The sequence below is a fragment of the Trachurus trachurus genome (assembly GCF_905171665.1).
Source record: "Trachurus trachurus genome assembly, chromosome: 1".
In the NCBI taxonomy this organism is placed as follows: Eukaryota; Metazoa; Chordata; class Actinopteri; order Carangiformes; family Carangidae; genus Trachurus; species Trachurus trachurus.
The window spans coordinates 33,697,296-33,721,109 of record NC_139891.1 but is presented as its reverse complement, the minus strand read 5'-3'; the positions used below and the strand labels follow the sequence as shown (position 1 = coordinate 33,721,109).

Below are 23,814 nucleotides of genomic sequence, written 5' to 3'. Positions count from 1 at the left end.
GACATTGAATGTGTGTGTGTTTAATTTAATGTAACGTCTTGCAGTGTGTGTGTGTGTGTGTGTGTGTTGACTTCCCCTCAGACACTTGGTGAGCTTCTCATTAGACACAACGGCAGCTCTGTCCTCATTAGCTCAGTTGATTGGCATCTGAAGGCGGCTAATTAGCGGTGTGAAGCTAACAGAGGCAGTGACAGCAGCTGCAGCGGTTTAGAGGCTAACCGGAGTGTGACCTCGCCATTTACCCCATAATACTCAGAGAGAGGCGAGAAGAAATGTGTGTTTGACAGTTGCTTGTATTAGCATTTGTACTGTAATTGCCTGTTTGTGCTAATTACACAGATTTGCATCCGTGCAGAAACCGAGTGCGTCGTGTTTTGGTGACATCATCATTTAAAGGAGTGTGTGTGTGTGTGTGTGCAGAATGAAAGTGTGTCAGCACATACATTAATTAATTCCCTTTGTGTGATAATTTTGCGTTTCTGCAGTTTCTGTGTTAAGTGTCTGTGTCTCATTGTGTTGTGAGATTGCATGTGTGTTTCCTTATCAAGGTCCTTATGAAGGAAATCCTATAGATTGTATGAATTCAATGTTGGGAAGCAAAACAATGTCAGACCTTGATAATTTTGAAAAGCTGACATGGGTAAATGAAAGTGTTTGAATTTCGTTCACACATTTAAGACTCTTCCTGTTTTTAACTGTGTCTAACCACGCTGTTTTGGGTCCTTGAAGTTTACAGAATTGAAAAGTCCTTGAATTTGATGTCTTAAAATTGTTTGAAAACCTGTTGTTTTAGAAGGTAAGTTCATGCAAAACCGCTGATGCGTGTTGCCTTCAGGGACAGTTGAGTTTTTCATCAAGCAGTCTCTGTATTTCCCTCTAAAACAACTCTGTCTGGTAACGTTGTGTTATTATCTCATAGCGTGGTGAATGTGCAGGTCACAACTTGTCCACCAGAGCGTTGTGGAGTTGTTGGATTGTGTATTTGATGAGTTTGATGAGGGAAACCAAGAAATCCCATAATGAGCCTCCGTAGCGTAGCTCTGAGCAGCTCGCGGCTCTGCTCCGCCGTTCTAAAAATAGCTTGCACCGACAATTAAAGGAAACAAACCTACTGCTATGACTATAGGGGTTATGGCAATGGGCCAATTTGCCAAAATGTTGAACTATCGCTTTAAGGTGAAAATGTAGCATAGTTAAGCTATAAATCCTGCATATTTCCTCTTTTAATGTAAAAAGTCCAGTTCCTCTGATGGACTTTCCCAGTCTGGTTTCATACCTTAACTGGATGTAAAGTGTCTGTGTGTCCAGTCCTTTTGCACATGTGTGCGTTTTTTTTCTATATTTACATTACCTGCAGGACTCAGACTTGTCGCCGCAGCAGAAACAGCAAAAGAAAGAAAAGCAGCAGGAATTTTCCCAGAATTCTAGTTTTCTTAAAGCCCGCTCCTCCTCCTCCACCTCCCCCTCTTCTCCCCTGCTCAGTGTGGTTACAGCCTCACAGAGTGTGTGTGTGTGTGTCTGTGTCTGAGTGTGTGTGTGTGTCTGTGGGAGGTCAGAGCGGGAACGCTGATTTCCTCCTGTCATGTCCGTCCAAAGTAAAGCCGACACGCTGGGAGCGGTGGAAAAGCATGATGGGAAAAAAACACACGAAACACGGGACTGTTCAAACGGCCAATCGCTAAATCTTAGATTGACGCTATAAGACAAATATTAGTGAGAGACAGAGGACATTCACATCGAGGACTCACATCTCTCTCTTTCCTCCATCTCATTTTCACTCTACATCCTCCTCTTCTTCTTTCTCTTCTTCCTCCTCCTCCTCCTCCTCATCACCTTCCCTCCATTTGCCTTTGGGGTTTTTCAATTAAGCGCTGTGCTCCCCTGTGGACGGAGAGAGTGATGAAGGAAAGGAGCAAGTACTGTACGCAGGAGGGGAGGTGAAGGAAGATGGAGTGAAGACCATTGAGAGAGAGAAAGAGAAAGAAAAACAGAGGGAGGAGGGTGAATAGAGAGAGAGAGGAAGGGTGTAATGAAGGGAAGAACAACGGGGAGTCGAGATGGAGGTGAATGAAGAGAAGGTCAAGGAACAGGAAGCTGAAAGTGGAGGCACAAAGGAAGGACTGACGGGGGCGGAGGGGTAATGAGAGGATGGAAAGATGTGAAGTAATGATGAAGATAAAGGAGGAGAAAGGATGGAGGGAGGTTAAAGCTAATACAGGAGAGGTGAGGAGGAATAAGTCTTCCTTAAGTGCCTTAATTAGTAAAGATAATACAAACTATGTTTCACCTTCATCTTGAGTTCGTTGTGTTTGAGACTGAAACTGAAACTGTCAAATTTCATGACAGATTTCCGCTCTGTACAGAAACTTTTGTTTTTTATGTGTTTTTAGTGAAAAGAAAACGTCTTTATTAAAGAGAACAAGAGCTGCACTGCAAAAAGTCAAAATCTTACCAAGAATATTTGTCCTATTTCCAGTCAAAATGTCATTTCTAGTTAAAACAAATCTCACATTATACCTAAAATAAGACTCGTCACACAAAAAGCAAGTTGTTTTTACGCACTTTTTACTTCTTTCAAGCATATTTTCACTTGAAATAAGTACAAAGAAAGACTTTCTTTCTTATTACAAGCACAAACACTGGCAGATTTTCTTTACTTGTTCCAAGTAAAAATTTGTTTGAAACAAGTGAAAATTATCTAAAAACAAGTACATTTTTGGGTGATGCGACTTATTTTAAGTGGAGAGAAATTAGTTTTGACTAGAAATGAGACATTTTGACAAGAAACAAGGGTTAGGGTTAGGGTTATAGGGGTAGGGTTATAAAGAGTTTGACTTTTTGCAGTGTGGGAATCAAACACTGATACTTTAATGGACTGACTGAACCAGTGTGTCAATATTTAGGATTGAAAAATGGTAAAATGTTGTTCAATAAAGGGTAAACGAGTTAATCTAATCATCGTCAGTGAGCTTGGACCGTGTTCAACTGGTGATGGCGATTGGCTGCTTAGTTTAATAACTAATTTTTAACATAAAGATGAAAAAAAAGTATTTTGATGTGCACTGTTAAAATTGATTTGATAAAAAAGGTTAAAAGTGTTGGTTTTTAGTGTGGAATTTAAACATTTTGGATCAATAACCCTCCTCGATGATAAACTACACTGATAAAAAAAACTTCTTTTCTGTCACTGTCTCAAATTTTTATTAAAATAAGTTAAATTGTTTAGTTTTCTTCAGGCTGTAAAACACAAAAGATAAAGAACTGAAAATTCAACATAGACGTATCGACTGAAATCAACTTTTTTTAATCACCTGAACTTCTCCTCCTGACCTGAGTTTGGCCTGTTGCCATGGTTACAACCTCCTTTGTGCCATCAGGTCATGAACCTTCCCATTGTGCAGTGTGTATGTGTGTGTGTGTGTGTGTGTGTGTGTATTTCTGCACAGGCTATTGATGTTTGTGTGTGCTAATAGCAACTTTTGTGTTTGTCACGCACATGCTACGCTGTGTGCGTGTGTGTGTGTGTGTGTGTGTCGTAGCGTGTCTGTGGTGCGATGTGCTCGGGTTGTGTTGAATAAAGGGTTCAGCCTGTGGATGTTGTGTGAGGCTAATATTTAGCATGTGTGTGTGGTGTGTTTGCATGTTCCCGCTGAGCGTGTGTGTGTCCTCTGTGCTGTGTTTTGTCTGTGTGACTCGTCTCCGCCTGCAGCTCTGTGGTCCACACACACACACACACACACACACACACACACACACACACACACACACACACACACACACACACACACACACACGGGGGGGAAATTAGAAAAATGGACGTTTGAAGGAACGGGAACATTTTCTCCCTGTTTCTCTCTGTAACCTTTTCAACTTTTCTCTTCGACAACAAAAAATCATTTTCCCGGTTATTTGACATGAAGAATTATGATCTGTTATTGACTTTAACTAAAATATTCAGACTCCGTATAAAAAGCTGCAATAAAATCATCAAACCAAAACATGTTTTAGATGTTTTGTGCATTTTCACATTTCGTATTGTTTAACTGATTCGATATGAGCGTCTGTGGGTTTTGTTTGGCCACAACAAATGAGTTAGTGTTGATTTTAAATGACTATATTTTCATAATATCATCATCTGCTTCTGTTTGTCTACTCTGTTAAACACAAACATGAGATTGAGTCGTGTTTCACATCTATCTATCTATCTATCTATCTATCTATCTATCTATCTATCTATCTATCTATCTATCTATCTATCTATCTATCTATCTTAGCTCTGAGCAGCTCGCGGCTCTGCTCCGCCGTTCTAAAAAATAGCTTGCACCGACAATTAAAGGTAACAAACCTACTGTAATGCTATGACTATAGGGATTGTGGCAACAGGCCAATTTTCCAAAATGTTGAACTATCCCTTTAACATATTTTTCAGTAAGTTAGAGAGAGCAAGGTGAGTCACGAAGTAGAAAACGAAATAGCAAAGGACATTGAATGAGTGTGTGCTTCTGTTTGTCTACTCTGTTAAACACAAACATGGGATTGAGTCGTGTTTCACATCTATCTATCTATCTATCTATCTATCTATCTATCTATCTATCTATCTATCTATCTATCGACTTGGCTGTTACTGACTCCGCCCCTAATCCTGGCTAGTCCAAAAATGGGCGGGGCTTAGACTTCAGTGCATGCTTGCTTACAGGAAGCATAATGCTCACCCAAAAAAGGCCACACACCCCTTCTTTTGGAGCCAGACTCTAGTGGTCTTTTGAAGAATTGCAGTTTTTGAAGATTTGTGTACTTCTAGAAACATAACTGCAGTATAATCAAGTAGTTCTCTGCAACCGATTTATCTGTACGTTAATGCGACGTTGCGTTAGTTGCGACTAAAAGCGGACTTCTAAAACACCTCTAAACATGACGACTGAAACCGTCGTCATTTTGGACCTATAACTCCTACATGTTTACCTCACTCAGATCTATCTATCTATCTATCTATCTATCTATCTATCTATCTATCTATCTATCTATCTATCTATCTATCTATCTATCTATCTATCTATCTATCTTCTTGGCTGTTATTGACTCCGCCCCTAATCCTGGCTAGTCCAAAAATGGGCGGGGCTTAGACTTAAGCGCATGCTTGCTTACAGGAAGCATAATGCTCACCCAAAAAAGGCCACACACCCCTTCTTTTGGAGCCACACTCTAGTGGTCATTTGAAGAATTGCAGTTTATGAAGATTGTGTACTTCTAGAAACACGACTGCAGTATAATCAAGTAGTTCTCTGCAACCGATTTACGTTAATGCGACGTTGCGTTAGTTGCGACTAAAAGCGGACTTCTAAAACACCTGTAAACATGACCACTAAAATCCTAGTCATGTTGGACCTATAAATCCTACATGTTTACCTCACTCAGACTCAAATCAGCTATAGGCAAGGCGATATAGTGACAGTTCCCTTTGATTTGGACATCAAACAAAAAGAAGTCGTCAACAAACGTAGCAGCATGTGGGGAATATACAAAGCTGTGACCGATTCACATGTGCTCAGTTTTGCAGCCATGTAGCTGAGTTATTTGTTGATGGTTTGGACCAGAGGAAGGTCCTGTACTAACAAGCTGAGAGGCTGTAAATGGTCACCTATACTGTATCATGGCAGAGTCAGACAGACTTTGGTCAATAAATCGATTCCCTTCTTGGGACAAAGACAGTCGTCCAATTAAATGGCCTCGATCGGACGGAGGTCCAGACTGGTGTCGGGTCTCTGTCCTTCCTATGGGTTCTCTGAGCAGGACAGTTAATACACCATCTAATTCAGTCTCTGTAAATCCCTCAGGATATTTATCACAATGAGCAGGGTGTGTGTAGTTGTGTAGTTGTGTGGATTTACCTGTCAGAGAGACGTGTTTACAATGATCCTGTGGTTCAGTTTAAATCAGCTTCTTCTTGTCTGATGGGTTTTGACAACACGGCTCATTCTACTGTATTAATGTGTGTGTGTGAGGGGGGGATTCCCATTGTGTGTCTGTATGTGTGTGTGTGTGTGTGTCCCTGGCAGGTCTTTGTAGGGTCGTCCTCTCTCTGTGTGGTTTATTGTTGAACCACATCTGTCTGCATTCTGATGTTATTTATTCTCTCTTCTGCACATCTGGTTCTAACTTTCCCCTCTCTCTCTGTTTTGTCTTCTCTCTCTCTCTCCCTGTTTTGTCTTCTCTCTCTGTCTCTCGGTGTCTTTCACTTCTGTAGACGATGACTTATTTAAGGTGTTTGCTCAGTGTGTGTGTGTGTGTGTGTGTGTGTGTGTGTGTTTTGTGTGAGGAGGGGACCAGACTATGACGATGAAATATTAACAATGTTGTTTCTCCGACTCTGTCTGATAACCTGGCTGCATAGAGGTCAAACAAGACTGTGTGTATATGTGTGTGTGTGTCAGTCCAAAACACATTAGACTCTGCAGGGTGTTTTCAGTTGTGCGTTTGCTGATTTGATATTGTTTTGTGCTTTTGCGATTATCACCACAGACACGCTGTTGGTCTGTTAATTGGTTTTTGTTTATGTTTCCAGGGGACAATGAAGCAGATTTAATCAAACTCCATTAAAACAGATCTCAAAAGGCTTAAATAATCCAAACTGAACAAAGTGAAGTGAAACCAGAGGCGAATAGGTTGTAAAAAAAGGTTGTGACTCTGGAGGATATCCTCTAACGTCAGATAAATAAACCATGAGCCTCATATGAAGCTCTGATGATCAACTCTGAAGTGTAGTTCTGCATCAGAGCTGCAGGTCCAGGGAGAGTTTTAATGACCGGTGTGAAGACGAGGAACAATAACAACAAGCTGAACCTGTTTTTATGGTTCATGTGGAGCGTGCAGTCAGTCAAATTATTATTATCATGATCACTATTTCTCATTGGCTGCTGTTTTTACAAGTTGTACAGTACATGCAGATTTGTGTTGGCTCAGCTCCAGTCCAGAGGGAGCGAGAGTCCTGCAGCTGCTTTGGTTTAACCCTTTATTGGTAACTTTGCTTTTCACAAATATTTAAGTTTAAGCTGCAAGTACTTAAGTTTAGAATAAGTATACACTTGGGTGCAAGATCCATAAATGGTATTAGAATTTTTTGGAAAAGAAACAACAAAAAACTCTTCAATACCCTCCAATAATGGTCCAAGATTGAAATTTTAAATTTCCAAGTATTCAAGAGTGCACAATGAAGGACTAAAGTTTCTCAATTCAGTGTTTGATTGGTTGGTTGATGATTGATGTATTCAGTAACATTTTTAAAGGGACAACGAGGAGTTTGTCTTTGGTTATGAAAAAGTCTCATATGAATCTACGTCACCCACTTGTTACCGGGTCCATTTTCCATAAATATATCATTTTGTCTTTGGGTCATTCCAGAATTGGAGGACATTTCATGTCCCACCCATTCATTTTCAATAAATCATGCATGAAATTCCAAAACTTGCATTTGTGGTGAAAATTATAATTACTCTGAGACAAAATATAAATATAGTTATACAAAAACTGGTTCCAAAATATTATTTAAAATACAAAATAACTCTAAGCACCCCCTAAAATGGCCTTTTTCTCTTGTCCCACCCTCTTAATGGCCAACATGCATGTCAAATAAAGCGGTTAAAATAAGTTCAAAATTTTAATTTTTTTGTATGATTTTGTTGATTTATGTCTTTTGTAAGTGTAAAAACACTTAGTTTAATCATAAACATATTTTAAATAAAAGTAATTTTGCACTAAAGTTGTGTCCCTCAACATCCACGCAACCCTGTTACCAAAACCTTTTTAGCAGAGAAGAAGAAGAAAAAGAAGTATGAGACACATGACACAAAATAATTTGTATTATCAAACTGTTAGATAATAGCATGGGTAGACACAAGGTAAGTCCTCTCTTCTATTTTTCATATTTTTCATATTTCGTCTGCCCTGATTGAGTGCGTCACTCTAACCAATGCAACCCTGTTACTCATATTACCAGAATAAGGCAAAATATTTTCAAAGTTTTCTTTGTTCCTTTAAATAACTAAGTTTGTTCTCATCCTTACAGTAACATTACATTCCATAGCTAGCATCTTTCTTCTGCTAAACAGCTGACATAAGCATTGATTTGCAACCCTGTTACTTGCAACCCTGTTACTTCAGAACAGGGTTGAGATTTATGTCATAATCTACAATCAAAAGTAATTAATCTATTCAACCCTGTTACTCTAATTTCAACCCTGTTACTGTGTAATGTATCTTAAAATTATCTTAAATGACTGTATCAGCTCATGGGGGTTTATCCTATTGTCATTTTGGTAGTGTGTATGATTATATTTATTATGTATTTTGGCAAATATTTATAGATAAATACTTATATAATACCATTACAGGTTCCTGAGTATTGGTAACAGGGTTGCACCAAGCAGCACAGACAATATATAAAATATCTAATAAAAAGTGTCACTTTGAGTCCTGAGCTGGCCAAACATAATTATTTGATGATTAATTACCTGTATTTCTTAAATATATAGCAGAAAATTATCAAATAAATAGTAAAATTTTGAGGTGTTTCAGTCCTTAAATGTCCTCCAATTCTGGAATGACCCCTTTATAGTTATTTTGATATTATTATTTAGTGGTCGGCTCGCCCAGCATTTCCTAGTTTTGGTTTCGCGAACGCTGCTGGCATCGTTTATGGTCGGAACTATGACGGTATCTGATCGTCTTCAAACCTCTGACTTTCATTCTTGATTAATCAAAAAAATTCTTGGCAAATGTTTTCGCTTTCGTCCGTCTTGCGCCGGTCCAAGAATTTCATTTCTTTGCTTTCCAAAACTCCTCGTTGTCCCTTTAATGCCTTATCACTGAAACTTGTTTGTTAAAGTCTCTGTTGTGACTCTAGGTAACTGATCTGAACCATGGAGCCATTGAAACTACAAATTAAGTTTCCAATCAATTAACTATTGATTCAGAACGGACCCATAGGATACCACAGTAAAACCAAATCTAACTCATGTATCCCACAGTAACATAGAATGACTGTAGCTGCTGATCACAGAAACATTTCATTATGTAATGACACGGACTAAAGAGAAGTTTGTTTAAATGTGGCTCTGTCTCTGCTGAAACTGGACCAGTTGGACAGATACTGTACAGACGTGGCCCAGATTTTAGCACGTAGTCCGTTGGCCTGGTCTAATTATAGAATCAGGCCAAATTGTTGCCAGATCGGTGGTCGTTTGACGAGCGGTTCGAGGAGGGGGCGGGGTCATAACGCTTCATTAACCTCATCAACCATCATTGATCTGTGTTTGGACGAATGGCTGCATCTCTGTTTTTGAATCACGGTCTACAGTACTTTCCAAAAACGGCTTCTATTCAACACTGTAGCCATCTTGTCTTGAAAAAACTTTATCGATGTTGTCACTGGACAAAACCGACTGTAAATTGATCAACTGTTCCCTATGGTGGTGCGAGCGTGACAGTTGCAGGTTCTGGCCGAGCAGAACCAAAAACATGTCATGTGAGTTAATTGACGTTATGTTAAACGATCAATACGATTACTGTGTCCGTCCAGTTACTGCAGCAACAGTTTACCTAACAGCTATTGATCAGCTGACATCAACACAAACAACTTGACTCCTCTAGATGTCTGGAAGCTTCTTCCTGAGATGGATCAGTTCATTGATCTGAGATCGGAACCATTAGATCATAATCTGTCTTTAATGTGTCTGGTTTGCATTTACAATTGACTTGGCCCTTTTATTAGACAGCTATCCAGTCTGCATGAGATGCAGGAAGTGCAGGTCCAGTTGTAAATGGGATTTAATGTCAATGACCGTCCAGCTATACTTCAAATACGACCGGGAAACAAGTCCTTCTTTACCTGGACAATGAAGGCTCCAACAAGGCCCAACCTGATTCATTGCATAGCCTACCAATTATAATCAGATTTATTGATCCCCAGGTCGAAATTATGCTACAAGTGTTGGGTGCAACTGCTAAAAACCGAAGGCCTTAAAGAAGAAAACACTACACTATACCGAACCCAAATGCGTTAAACAGAAGTACACAAATAATGCTTTGATCCCGAATAGTTTTTCTCGGCCCGAAGTTTCTCCTCATTATTCGGGAGCTTTATTCTAAAGAAAAAGAAACGTTCGGATGAGCAAAAGAACATAACCAGGTGACTCTGGTTCACACTCCAACACAGTAGGTGGCGCTAGCAGTTTTCTCATAGACAATAACAGGAAAAGAAGAAGCTGTAAAACGGTGGATACACTGAGTGTCACAAACCCCGCAAAGCGACTCGTTTCACTACCAGAATCCAGTCCGATTATGTTTGGAAAGTCTAGAAGAGCTGCACGATTCAATTATTTTACTCCCGCTCTAGTTAGCCGAGAGCTAAATCGGAAGTTAGCCGGCTAGCTCGGTGGAAGTCTCTAGTGCGCCCACTTCCAGTTTCTTCCCGAATACGAATAACGAATCCAAAGTTTTTTTTTAAAAGCCCGAATCCGAACCTGAATACAAATAGTGCACTGGCTGTACATCCCTACATACATGCCAGAAACCCTATTTCAGTCTTAGCTAAGATGGGAACGTTTAAATCGATCATGTCTTCTGAAGGATGAGGTTGAAGCCGATGGATTTAGACACAGCTTCTCTCAACTGCTGCTGTCAAAATGTATGATTAAAAGCGGTTACACTGCAAAAACTCAAACTCTTACCAAGAACATTTGTCTTATTTCTAGTTGAAACAAATCTCATTATACTTAAAATAAAAGTCATCACATTAAAAGTAGCTTATTTTTAGACACTTTTTACTTCTTTCAAGCATATTTTCACTTGGAATAAGTAGAGAAATCTGATAGTGGAGCAAATTTTTCTTTCTTATTACAAGCACAAAAAACTTGCTTTCACTGGCAGATTTTTCTACTCATTTCAATTAAAAATTAGTTTGAAACAAGTGAAAATTATCTAAAAACAAGATCATTTTTAGGTGATGAGTCTTATTTTCAGTGGAAAGAGGTTAGTTTTGAGTAGAAATTAGACATTTTGACAATAAATAAGACAAATATTCTTGGAAAGATTTTCTGTTTTTGCAGTGTAATATCAACAATAACCGGATCTAATAACGAAAACCAGAATGCTAAAGGTCAGGAGAGGTCACCGACCGTCAGAGCGCTCGACTAAAACTAAAACTAACCCGTGTTTGACCTGCAGCCGAGAGGGAAAGAGGCAGATGGGTGGAGAGGTGACGAGGAGAGAGAGACGAGTATAGGGAAGGAGTGAGTGGGAAAGTTTACCTTTCTCACCCTCCTCTGTGAGCGCAGGAGGGAGGGATGGAGGGAGGGAGGAGGAGGATATTGAAACGACAGGAGAGACGACAGAACAATGAGGGAGGGAGGACGGACGGAGGGGAAGGTCGGACACGGACACAACGGATCAGAAAATGAATAGAGGAGAGGTAGCAGAAGAGAGAGAGAGAGAGAGAGAGCAAATATTATGAGACTACCTACTGTCGACACACACACACACACACACACACACACACACATACACACACACACGCCCAGCTGTGACCAGTCTGTTTCTCTCCAGTAAACATCATATCCAGCCTCCTGGTGTCCCTAGCAACAGATGTCTTGGTAACCTGATGGGAAAGCATCTTTAATATTGATGTGTGTGTGTGTGAACCTGTGGGAGAGCTGTCTATCATTATTCCTCCATGTGTAGGTGGATGTGGATATATTTATAACAGGGTTCCTACACAAGTATGGAAAGTATGGAAAAGTATGGAATTTGATTTATACATTTCCTGCTGTGGAAAAGTATGGAAAATGGAAACTATTGTATGGAAATATATTTATCTATACTTATCTGGGTTTGGTCTTACCTGAAGTTATTTGGGTTAATTATTTTGTATGTGCTATTGTACCTAGCTACAATCTCCTGGAAATGATTTGGTTACATAATGGCATACACATTCAGAATAATGAAAACTAATGATTAATTGCATTATTTATTTACATGATACACACATTTTTACTCAAATATCACAAATTCTTTATTATTATTTTTTTTTTACCAAGAAATCTGGAAAAAGTATGAAATTTGGAAATTTCAAATGTGTAGGAACCCTGTTATAAACACATATGTGCCCAAAATTCAGATTGAATGTTATTGATTACTAACATGACATGAATAATGATTCTTATTTATGTCATGAAACATGGTGAATTAGAGCTCCTTGTATGTATGTATGGCGCTTTATTACTTTCCTATCTGCACACAGTTTGTGTCGTTTTTAATTTTTAATTGTTTGTTTGTTGTCTTCAAACCATATTTTAGTTTAGAAGTTTGGTTTGCATGTTATGATTGAAGTTTTTCTAATTTTGTAATGTTGAATTTATTGTGCAGTGAAAGTAGATTTACAGAAGCGCAGGGAAAGAGAAGGAGAGAAGAGAAGAGTAGCTAAGACTCTGTGGTTGCGGTCGTATGATGATGTATAGGTCTAAAGCAGCGGGCCGTCAGGAAGCTCCGCTCTGGTGGTCTCACATAGTTTGGTTATTTTGTCACATGTTGAATGTCTGTGTAGCTGCATAAACACCAAACCTCAAAACAATCCTCAGTTTTTGTTTTGTGCTGAGTAATTCCAGTGTCGGGGTTTCCCACAGCTTGTCGTCAAGGAGACTCCCCGTTGAGATGGCGACGACTTCCAACACACACGTCACGTCACGACAAAACACTTCATTTCATTTCTTCCTCTTTCAGTTAAACTTTATTTTAATTTGGGAAAAAAAAGTTTAAACTGAGGTAAAAACAGCAAAGTGGAGCTGACACAAGAGCGGCAGGAAACAAACACAGTAAAAACAGTGTCAAGAAATACAGCAATGAAAAATAAAAACATGAGTTCATGTAGTGTGGTCTACTGTAAAAGAAGGAAAAGATGTTTATACGCTACTGTAGATTGATAGACAGAAAGACAGACAGAAAGACAGACAGATAGATAGACAGATAGATAGATAGATAGATAGATAGATAGATAGATAGATAGATAGATAGATAGATAGACAGAAAGACAGTGACTCGGTATCGGAAACACCTAGCCTAGACTGGCTAGTTAGCATGCTAATTTCAGTAAAATAAAAGAAGCGTTAGATAGATAGATAGATAGATAGATAGATAGATAGATAGATAGATAGATAGATAGATGAACGTATGGACAGACTGATGACATAGATCTTGATTGATAGAGCAGGAAACTACAGTGACTCGGTATCGGAAACACCTAGCCTAGACTAGCTAGTTAGCATGCTAATTTCAGTAAAATAAAAGTAGTGATAGATCGATACAGTAATCGATAAATAGACAGTTTGTTTATTGAGCAGGAAGCTACAGTGACTTGGAATTAGAAACACCTAGCCTAGCTCATTAGCATGCAAATTTCAGATAGATAGATAGATAGACTAATGGATGGATAACATAGAACTTGGTTGATAGAGCAGGAAGCTACAGTGACTCGGTATCGGAAACACCTAGCCTAGACCCGCTAGTTAGCATGCTAATTTCAGTAAAATAAAGAAGCAATAGATACATAGATAGATAGATGTTCATTGATTGAGCGTTAGGGCTTGTGCTCGCTAATTAGCTAACTAACTTCAGTAGAATAAAAGACGTGATATTCTCCAGAGTTTGACGCTGAACACTACACTGATTTGTGATCAGCTGTTAATGCACATTAAACATTAAAATCTGTGTGTTGCAGTTGCATCTCATACAGTTGGATTAGACCAATTTAGTTTAACACACAGCCGGCAAAGAAAGAGTTAACTTCAAACTCACCTTTTGCAGGAGCAGATCCTCTACCAACGGCCAATTACACACACGCAAGCGAGCGCACATTCCTGGTACATTACATCGCTACGTGAGCTCTGTTTACTTAGCAATTGTCTCAAATAATTGACATTAATAACTTTGCCTTTTTAAACGTGCGTGCAGCGTCGTGGATCGAGGATCTGTTTTCTTCCTCTTTGGATTAACTTTTTTAATTTCAGTCAGTCGTGCTTGAAGCAACATGCCTCCACCTCTGCAGCCTCTGTTGTGTTGATTTAAACCAGTTCATTTTTACTGTGTGAACGCTGAAGGTGCATAAATATGAAGGATTTACAACAATTCATGAGGCGTTCAAAGCTTTGATTAAGTTCAGTTTAACTGAACTAAACTGTGTTTTCTGCGCCCATGAGAGAAGTTAAAGGCATTGATCGCCTCTTACTTGTGAAGTAAAATCTGTTTCGTCACCTCTGTTTCACCACATTTGATTTGATTTGTTCAAAGCAGCTGCAGCTTCAGATTCAGTTTAAAAGCCGCGAACAGACAGATGTTTGTTTAATCTCTCCAAACTTTGTGTCTTTTCCTGTTTGATGCCGTCATAATACCATCTTGTCGGCAGGAGCTTTGTCATCTTTGTTCTCTTTGTAGATAAATAATAACGTATTGGTCGTTTTTTATTTTTTTATTTTTTATTTTTTTAGTTGGATACTTTCCTGTTGCTTTATATTGTCCTGTTACAACTTGTTTAGCTTTTTAGTCCTTTTGGTTTGTTTTCTGTTTTTCTGTCCTCCTGTATGTTGATGGGTTGTTTGTTACTGCCACCTGATTATGTGTGTCATTTTTTCTTAAAATGGAACAAAAAGAATGAAAAAAAAGGAAAAAGGAAAAAAAAGATTAAAAAAAAAAGTTATTCATCAACCAAAGGCCCTAGTTTATCTGTTTTGTTTTATATCAATGGTAATTGAATGTACTTGGGTTTTTCACTGTTGGCCAAACAGACAGTTTGATGAGTGTAGGCTACTGTGTGTTCTGGCAACTATAGGCATTTTCACTATTTTCTTTTTATTGATCAATCCATTAATCGATTAACCATAAAATAAACAGCAGAATAATCCCTAATGAAAGTATTCATGAAGTTTATCCTCAAACATCAGCTTAAAAAACAGCACAGCATCCAAGTTGTGCCCCATAATGGATTATTGATCATTTAGAGCAGGGGTTCTCAACTAGTCTCACTCTGGGACTCACATTTTCCCATGGTCATTAAGTCGCGACCCTCTTTTATAGAATTCAAACCAAGATTTATTTTTTTTAAGCCTTTAAAAATTAAATTTGCACTTAATTGAGCAAAGTGCATTTCAGAGTACATTAATGAAACTGAGGAGGACCATGACAACTGCATGTACGGAAGTGAGTAAAAAAATATCAAACTGCACAAAATGGAGACCAACAAAACGATATATTTGACTTCTGATGCATCTCTGCATTCAGAGCATATTCACAAAAGTGAATAAATATCAAATTGCACAAAATAAAACCCACAAAACAAAACAAGATTCACTGCATTCAGGCCACTTTAATAAGAAACGAATATCTTTGCATTCAGAGCAAGTAATAAGAAACTGAGGAGGACCATTACAACTCCATGTGTTCACGTGTCTCGTGCCTTTCAATATAAGTTATTTTTCAAAATAAAAGACATGTCCAACATCAGATGTGCATTAAATATTATTTACTTTTTTGACCAGCTGTCCGCGACCCATCCAGAACGGGTCCGCGACCCACTTTTGGGTCCCGACCCACCAGTTGAGAACCACTGGTTTAGACTAAATTCATGTGTGATTTAAAGTTTTTAGTTATTCTAAGGTAAGACATTGTTTTTGAGTTCATTTCTTGTCCTTAAATAAACTCAGAAATATTCACCTTTAAAAAATTAATAAATAAATAATGTATTGGTGACAGAGCTGAAATCCTTTGACAGAGTTTTGTTTTTCTGCTGCTCGTGTCGTGTGGACACGGAGAATGACGGACAGACAAATGTAGGCTACAGGGTTAGTTTGGTTCACTGGCCTTTAGCTCTCCCTCTGAAATGAAGCAGAAAAACTGGACGTCCTCTCCTTTGCTCCTCTGTCTCTTCCTGTCTGTATCACCATCACTCTTACTTTTTCTACTTCCCACACTTTTCCTTTTCCCTCCTCATGTCTTCTGGATGAGATGTTATTGAACCACCCGTTTTTTTGTTTTGTTTTTTTTACTCTCTAATTTATGCTCTCGTTTCCCCCCTGCATCCTTCTCCTTCTCCATCTCCATCTCCTGCACTCTTTCACTCTGTCCATCCATCTTCCTGTCCTCCTTTTGACCGCTCCGTCACTCTGTATTTCCCTCATCACCTCCTTTACTGGTCGTTTCATGTCACTGCTTGTGGCTTCACCACCTCAGACAGTGTCCTATACTATTATTTTCTTTTAATGGTTTTTATTTTTATTTTAGTTCAGCTTCCTCTTGGTTTTTATCTCGGTGATGGATTTTATTTCGCTGCCGTTAACCACTGACCTCGCCGTGACACTTCCTCCTCTGGTTTTGGCCACACAGGAGAAACCTCTGTTTTCCTGAAGAGCTGCAACAGACAGAAAACTGAACAGAGCAGCAGCAGCTCAGCAGCCTGACAATAGAGACGAGACGACGGCTACTGTAGCTGCAGTAATGGATTTTCAAGGCTGCAATGCACAATATGCACATAAAATAAAATTGTTGGGTTGAAGGAACATTGGGGGAGAAACGTTGCTATTCTTAGCTCCTTTAACTCCTCCGTGACCTGCAGCTGCCTAGCCTACAGTACAGCATGGTGTGTTTAACTTTGCACCGAAACTCACACTGGTCTCAGATCTGAGCCACAAACAACAGTTAACTCTGTACACTGCAAAAACTCAAAATCTTACCAAGAATATTTGTCTTATTTCTAGTAAAAAATGTCATTTCTAGTCAAAACAAATCTAATTCTACTTAAAATAAGACTCATCACATTTAAAAAGTAGCTTGTTTTTAGACACTTTTTATTTCTTTCAAGCATATTTTCACTTAAAATAAGTAGAAAAATCTGACAGTGGAGCAAGTTTTTCTTTCTTATTACAAGCACAAACAACTTGTTTTGACTGGCAGATTTTTCTACTTATTTCAAGTGAACATTTGTTTGAAGCAAGTGAAAATTATTTACAAACAAGTCAATTTTTAGGTGATGAGTCTTATTTTAAGTGGAAAGAGATTAGTTTTGACTAGAAATTAGACATTTTGACAAGAAATAAGACAAATATCTTTGGAAAGATTTTGCTTTTTTGCAGTGTATTGAAGGGGGAAGACCACACTGTTAACTATTTAGAAATATCTCATAGAGTCAGTCCATCTGAAGTATTTCACAACCTACTTTAGTGAAGAAAGTTACGACTTTGATACATGTTGGGAACTAAATTCACTGTTGCAGTTTTTACATTTTCCATATTTTCCTTCTTCTTTCTCCTCCTTCTTTTCTTCTATGTTTTATTTGAAGTGTTGATCCCTAAGAGGATGTTTTTTTTGTGGGTTTAAGAACTAAAAACCACCGCAGTGTAGGTTTCCATCTCCTCTGTCAGCTTCTCTCTCTCTAGTAACAACAGGTCGGTGTCAGCCAATCAGAAGAGAGGAGGAGGAGGAGGCTCTGAGTCTCTCTTCTGATTGGCTGACTGTTTTCTGACTGATCCAGATTTCAGAATAAAACATTCACAGAAAGGTGGTGAGGGGGCGGGGCTTTGTTGTGACATCACAAAGTGACAGGAAGTCCTGACGGCTGGTTTTAACCCTCCTGTTGTCCTCCTGGGTCAAGTAAGGAAGGACGAAAGGAAGGAAGGAGAAAGGGAAAGAAGGAAGGAATGAAGGATAAAGGGATAGAAGGAAGGAAGGCAGGAAGGACAAAGGGAAAAAAAGAAGGAAGGAAGGCAGGAAGTACGAAGGGAGGAAGGACAAAGGGAACGATGGGAGGAAAGAAGGAAGGGGAAAAGGAAGGAAAGATAGATGGAGGGAGAGAGGGAACAGATTGGGTCAAAAAAGAAGGAAGAAGTAAGGATGAAGGGTAGGAAGGAAGGGAGGGAGGCAAAAAGGATTGTGGAAAGAAGGAAGGGAAAAGGAAGGAAGGAAAGATGGAGGGAGGGAGGGAACAGACCAGGTCAACTGAATCAAAAGAGGAAGGAAGGAAGAAGAAGGAAGGATGAAGGGAAGGAAGGAAAGAAGGAAGGGAAAAAGGATTGTGGAAAGAAGGAATGGAAAAGGGAAGGAAAGAAGGAAGGATGGAGAAAGGGAACACAGACTGAGGCTTTGATACTTTCACAGTATTAATATAGAACCTAGAGCTGTTTTATAATCAAAAATAGACATGGAAATCTCACTTTTATATGTTATAGTCATATATGTTATATACCTTTAATACAACAAGTTTTCAGCATTTTCTCACCTTTTACTGCGATGAGAATGAGTACAATGAAAAGGAACCATCCTATAATTCTGCGAGAGAGAAAGTAAAACCCCACTAGATTCAGATTCATTAGATCCTGCTGAGTAGTTTGAGTCTCTGTCTGCTTGTGAAACCAGAACATGTATTATATGATCAGCAGCAGTCCAGGTCTGGGTAAGTGGGTGTTTCCTCTGCTGTCATGCTCTCTGCTTTGACCCTGACGTTAATGGAGTGTGTCTGAGGTCCTCCAGGGCAGCCAGAGATGATGATGCACATCCTCCTCTGTGGTTTATCTCAAACACACACACACATGCACATGCACATGCACATGCACATGCACATGCACATGCACACACACTCTAATATTTTTTTCATCCCTTTCGTTTTGCTTTTATCTGCCGCTGTTGTTTGTATATCCGTCCTGTCCTGCTCCGTCTGTCTCGTCCTCCTCTCTGAACCCGGCCTGTTGGTTTTTTTTTTAAACAATATTTTTTATTGAAATTTCAAATGTATTTCAAACTCAACATTAAATGTACAAACATTTTCTCTCATATCCCCTCGAACAGACAAAAAAATAAAATAAAAAAGCAAATGGACAGTGACATCAGACATCAGACTAATGGAGTAAATTAAATAAATAAATAAGAATAAAATGGGACAAAAATAAATAAATAAAATACAATTAAATTAAATACAATACAATTAAATTAAAGGCAGGGTCATTTCATAACCTGTTATTCAGACAGTGTTATCTGTTTCATTGGTCAGGAATGACATAAATGATTCCCAAATACAAGCAAACTCCTCCTGTTTACCTTTAACAATATCTCTCCAGTCCAAGACAAGTTATCAACTCCTTCTTCCATATTGCCAGTGATGGTGGTTCTATACATTTTTCCAACAAAGTGCAATCACTCTCCTTGCATGGAGAAGTCCAAAGTCAAATCATTTTCGATTGTTTCGTTGTTCTGATGAAGTCCTTGGGGTATTATATTCCAAGTATACAGATTGTTGACGTCAAAGGAATGTTACACTTAAAGCAGAAGTAAGCGATCTGGTCGTTTTGGCTAATGCTGCGTTCCAGGCAGGCTTTTGAAACCGTAAATTACAGCTTCAAGTCACAACTTATGACTTTGTAGCGTTCCAGGCAACCCACTCGTGTTTTTCCGACCTGTTTTACCTGTGAAAGTCACTATAACGGCCACTCGTAACTTCCAACCCGTGAACTCGTACCAGATTGAACTGGTACGACTTCACAGGTCGGAAAAACACTAGTTACGGGCTGCCTTGAACGCACCATAACGTCTTGTCAGCCGATGGAGTTAGCAGCCCCCGCCCTCGTCATGGATCTATTGGTCCTCGTCCCTACGTCGCCACATTCAGGCGCATCCCTTGGCTGCACACACAGCCCTTTATGCCGTTCTCTCTCCTCATTGGATAAAACTTGTAGGATACGATAAATGTTTTCTCCTCGGCTCAGAGCAGAGCAGAGGGACTGACAGACCCGTGTTTCAGACCAAACACTCTATGTAAGTGATTGCTGTCGAAACTTTTTAAGACTTATATTAACACAAAAATATCGCTTACTTCTGCTTTAATTTTAATCTTGTGTTAATTGAATTATTTTGTGCTTTTAAACATGCCTTACGCCAATCTTCTTCACTAATATCTACTTGTGTGTCTGTTAACCCGGCCTGTTGTAGTGCTCGTGACCCTCTCCGTCCTCCAGACTGCGCCCGGCCGGAGGGAAGAGCTCCATTAAGATAAAGAGGAACCGGTGTTTATAGAGTCGTATTAAAACCAGCTGGTAATGGTGCGGATCGGCCGGAGACTTGATAGTGGAAGTACTGTAGAGGCTGCAGCAGGATGAGCCTGTGTTGTTTACCAGCAGGGATATTACTGTAAGACCTAAAAAAACAAAAACAAATAACAAATCTTCATTCATCATGTCCGCTTCAAATATTTATCTCCAAGTTTCCCTTTCAAATGGTTTGAAATGTTTGTTTTCCTTCTTATATAAATGTTGTTCCTTATTCCCAGTTTGTCATCCGGCTTCAACAGATAAGAAGAAGATATAGAAACGAAATGAAATTAGCAATAATAACACCACAAAACAACCAAACCATCAGTGAATAAGCAAATCACTGAACAATAATGTAGATACATTTAAGGTCCCATATTTTCAGGTGAAACCAAATCTCGCAAGTTATATATAGTTTTATACTGTATGGAGCTTTAATACAAACGTCTACCTTTATTTTAAAGGAGCTTTAATACAAACATCTACCTTTATTTTGAAGGAGCTTTAACACAAACATCTACCTTTATTTTGAAGGAGCTTTAACACAAACATCTACCTTTATTTTGAAGGAGCTTTAACACAAACATCTACCTTTATTTTGAAGGAGCTTTGACACAAACATCTACCTTTTATTTTGAAGGAGCTTTAACACAAACGTCTACCTTTATTTTGAAGGAGCTTTAACACAAACATCTATCTTTATTTTGAAGGAGCTTTAACACAAACATGTACCTTTATACTGTATTGAGCTTTAACACAAACATGTACCTTTATTTTGAAGGAGCTTTAACATGTATCTACCTTTTGTATGGAGCTTTAATATAAACTTTGTTGTGTTGTTCTCTGTTTGTCTGTTTTCCAGTGACCTCAGTGAAAACGCCATCCAGGCCATCCCGAGGAGAGCGTTCAGAGGAGCTACAGACCTCAAAAACCTGTGTGTGAAAGTCTACACACAACACAAACACACAAAGCAGACAATAAAACTGGTGGATAATAGACAAAGCTGAACTGTGTAAAGTAGTTTTTTCTCTCCCTGTGTCACCAGGCAGCTGGATAAAAACCACATCAGCTGTATCGAGGAGGGGGCGTTCAGGGCTCTGCGCTCTCTGGAAGTGCTGTGAGTCTCATCGCCCTCAGCTTTTGTGTCAGGAATATAGAGAATATAATATACTGCAGATAACCATCTCTATCTCCTCCATCCTTCCCTTTTCTCTCTCTCTATCTCTCTCTTTCCTCCAGCACTCTGAACAACAACAACATCAGCAGCATCCCAGTCTCCAGTTTCAACCACATGCCGAAGCTCCGCACCTTGTAAGTTCCCTCAGCTCCTTTCACTACATTACCCAGAATGCTCCAGTCATAAGACAAGTCAGACACTCAATACAACGCCATTTTTATTTAATTTTTCTGTTTCGTTTCATTCTTGTTTTTGTTCCTCATCCTCTTTACCTCTTTTCTTTTTAAAATATTTTCGTCCTTTTCATTCCCTTCCTCTGCTCAAGAGAGCGATAAAAACATTCATTCATACCCACTGCAATATAGCTGTACAACACCTCAATCTGATTAATTAATTCAGTCACCATAAACATTAGGGGTGGGATAAAAAATCGATTCACATAAATATCGCAATATCTTTTATGACAATTTTTAAATCGATTTTTTTTTTTAATCGATTTTTTTTTTTTTTTTTAATATTTTTTTTTTTTCAAAAATTTTTTGGGAGGAAATTTCTTTTCTTTTTTTTGGGGGCAAAAAGGGTCTCCCGCACACTGTCAAGTCACTTGCAAAAGACTTTAATAAAACAAACAACGTTTCGGTCCACAGGACCTTTTTCAAGCAGAGATGTGATTTTTTTTTTGAAATTTTTTAAAATATTGTGCAATGTGCATTTGTTAGCCTTTTTTACATTTACATTTTACAAGGGTTATAAGGCTATAAAGTTCACTTTATAATGGAGTATGTTAATTTATCGGCTCCTACAGTATTTGTGTGCAGATAAATGTTAAAAATGCAGATTAATAATCGAGAGAATCTGCAATATCGTAGAATCGCAATTTAAATCGAATCGCCTTTCAAAAATCGTAGAAGAATCAAATCGGGAGAAAAGCATATCGTCCCAGCCCTAATACTGTAAGCATCCTGGACCCAGCACTTCTTAACTTTTTAACCTTTTACACGCATCTATTATTCATATATTTATTTCTTTTTTATTTTGTGTTTTAATACACTATGTGTTTTTATGTCTTCATGTATTTTTACTCAGTGTTTGTGATCTGTGTTGTTGTCCGTATTGTCTTGCTGCTGCTCTGTGACATTTTAAATTTCCCCTCGGGGATTAAATAAAGTATTTCAAATTCTTCCTTGCTCCCTCCTTTCCTCTTTCCTACTCTATCAACTTACTTCACTCTTTCCTCTTCCCTATTCGTTCTCATCTACCTCTCTCCTCCTCTCCTCTCTCTTTCTCTCTCCTCCCTGTCTTCGCAGCCGTCTCCACTCCAACTCTCTGCGATGCGACTGTCACCTGGCCTGGCTGTCTCCATGGTTACGGCAGCGGCCGGCGTTGGGCCTCTACACCCAGTGCAGCTCTCCTCCCACGCTGAGGGGCCTCAACCTCGCCGAGCTGCGCAAGAGCGACTTCGCCTGCTCAGGTGCGTCATCGTTAATCATCATCAGCAGTCACAGCAGCTTAACTTAAAGGGATACTTCACCCAAAATCAATAATTCACCAATTTTCTTCTCACCGTCATACCAAGGAAGGGTTTGGAAAAACTTTTGGTAACACTTTACTTGAATAGGTATTCATAAGATTGACATAACAGCTGTCATAAACATCAATGAATACTTATGACAGCTGTCGTTAAGTGTCATTCGGTAAGTTATGTCACTTTTAATGCAAAGTTGACATTGTTTGAGATGTTTTTGTTCTGACAACTTGACATAAAGACAATTTAAACTGTCATAGCAGACCTAATTGCCAAACTTTAAAAATTATGTCAAGTTCTCATAACAAGGAACATCTAAATAATGTCAACTTTGCATCAAAAGTGACATAACTTACCGAATGACACTTAACGACAGCTGTCATAAGTATTCATTGATGTTTATGACAGCTGTTATGTCATGGTTATGACAGTGTTATGTCAATCTTATGAATACCTATTCAAGTAAAGTGTTACCAAACTTTCAGAGTCATCAAAACGCTTTAGGAGTTCCAGGGGGGGTCCGACTGGCAACGGATTTTTATATAATGGCGGCGGATAGAGTTCACTTTTGAATCGTCCAAAACACACACTATGAAACATCCAGATACCTCCATACTGCTCGTCTGTACTGACCCAAGTGTCCTGAAGCCGCCACATGAAAAAGTTGTTTGGAAAAAATGTATCTGATCTCTGTTTTTATCCTTGTTGTAGCAGTAGCTCCCAGTGGCTGCAGGAGATTTGCTGTGATATGTTCTTCTGTGTTTACATCACACATCCAGTGGTTTACAACGACGGACCAACATCTTGCAGCAAATCTCACGCAGCCACTAGGAGCTACTGCTACAACAAGGCTAAAAACAGAGATCACATTATTTTTTTCCAAACAACTTTTTCATGTGGCGGCTTCAGGACACTTCAGTTGTTTTCGAGGTAAATACAGAGACTGCTTGCCAAAAAACTGCCCCTGAAGGCAACGCGCATCAGCGGTTTTGCATGAATTT

At 39.0% G+C, this 23,814-nt stretch overlaps 1 protein-coding gene across 1 annotated transcript in view; it reads left to right on the top strand.

The window, feature by feature from the left end:
- The window catches only part of LOC310988354 (slit homolog 1 protein-like), a gene marked incomplete at both ends in the record, with an annotated part of 117,545 nt that overhangs the window by 30,600 nt on the left and 63,131 nt on the right, over window positions 1-23,814 (top strand). The window contains 4 exons of the mRNA XM_083974911.1: window positions 20,974-21,045; window positions 21,157-21,228; window positions 21,351-21,422; window positions 22,596-22,759. Coding sequence (XP_083831037.1) covers window positions 20,974-21,045; window positions 21,157-21,228; window positions 21,351-21,422; window positions 22,596-22,759 — 380 coding nt within the window. The remainder of the gene's footprint in view (window positions 1-20,973; window positions 21,046-21,156; window positions 21,229-21,350; window positions 21,423-22,595; window positions 22,760-23,814) is intronic.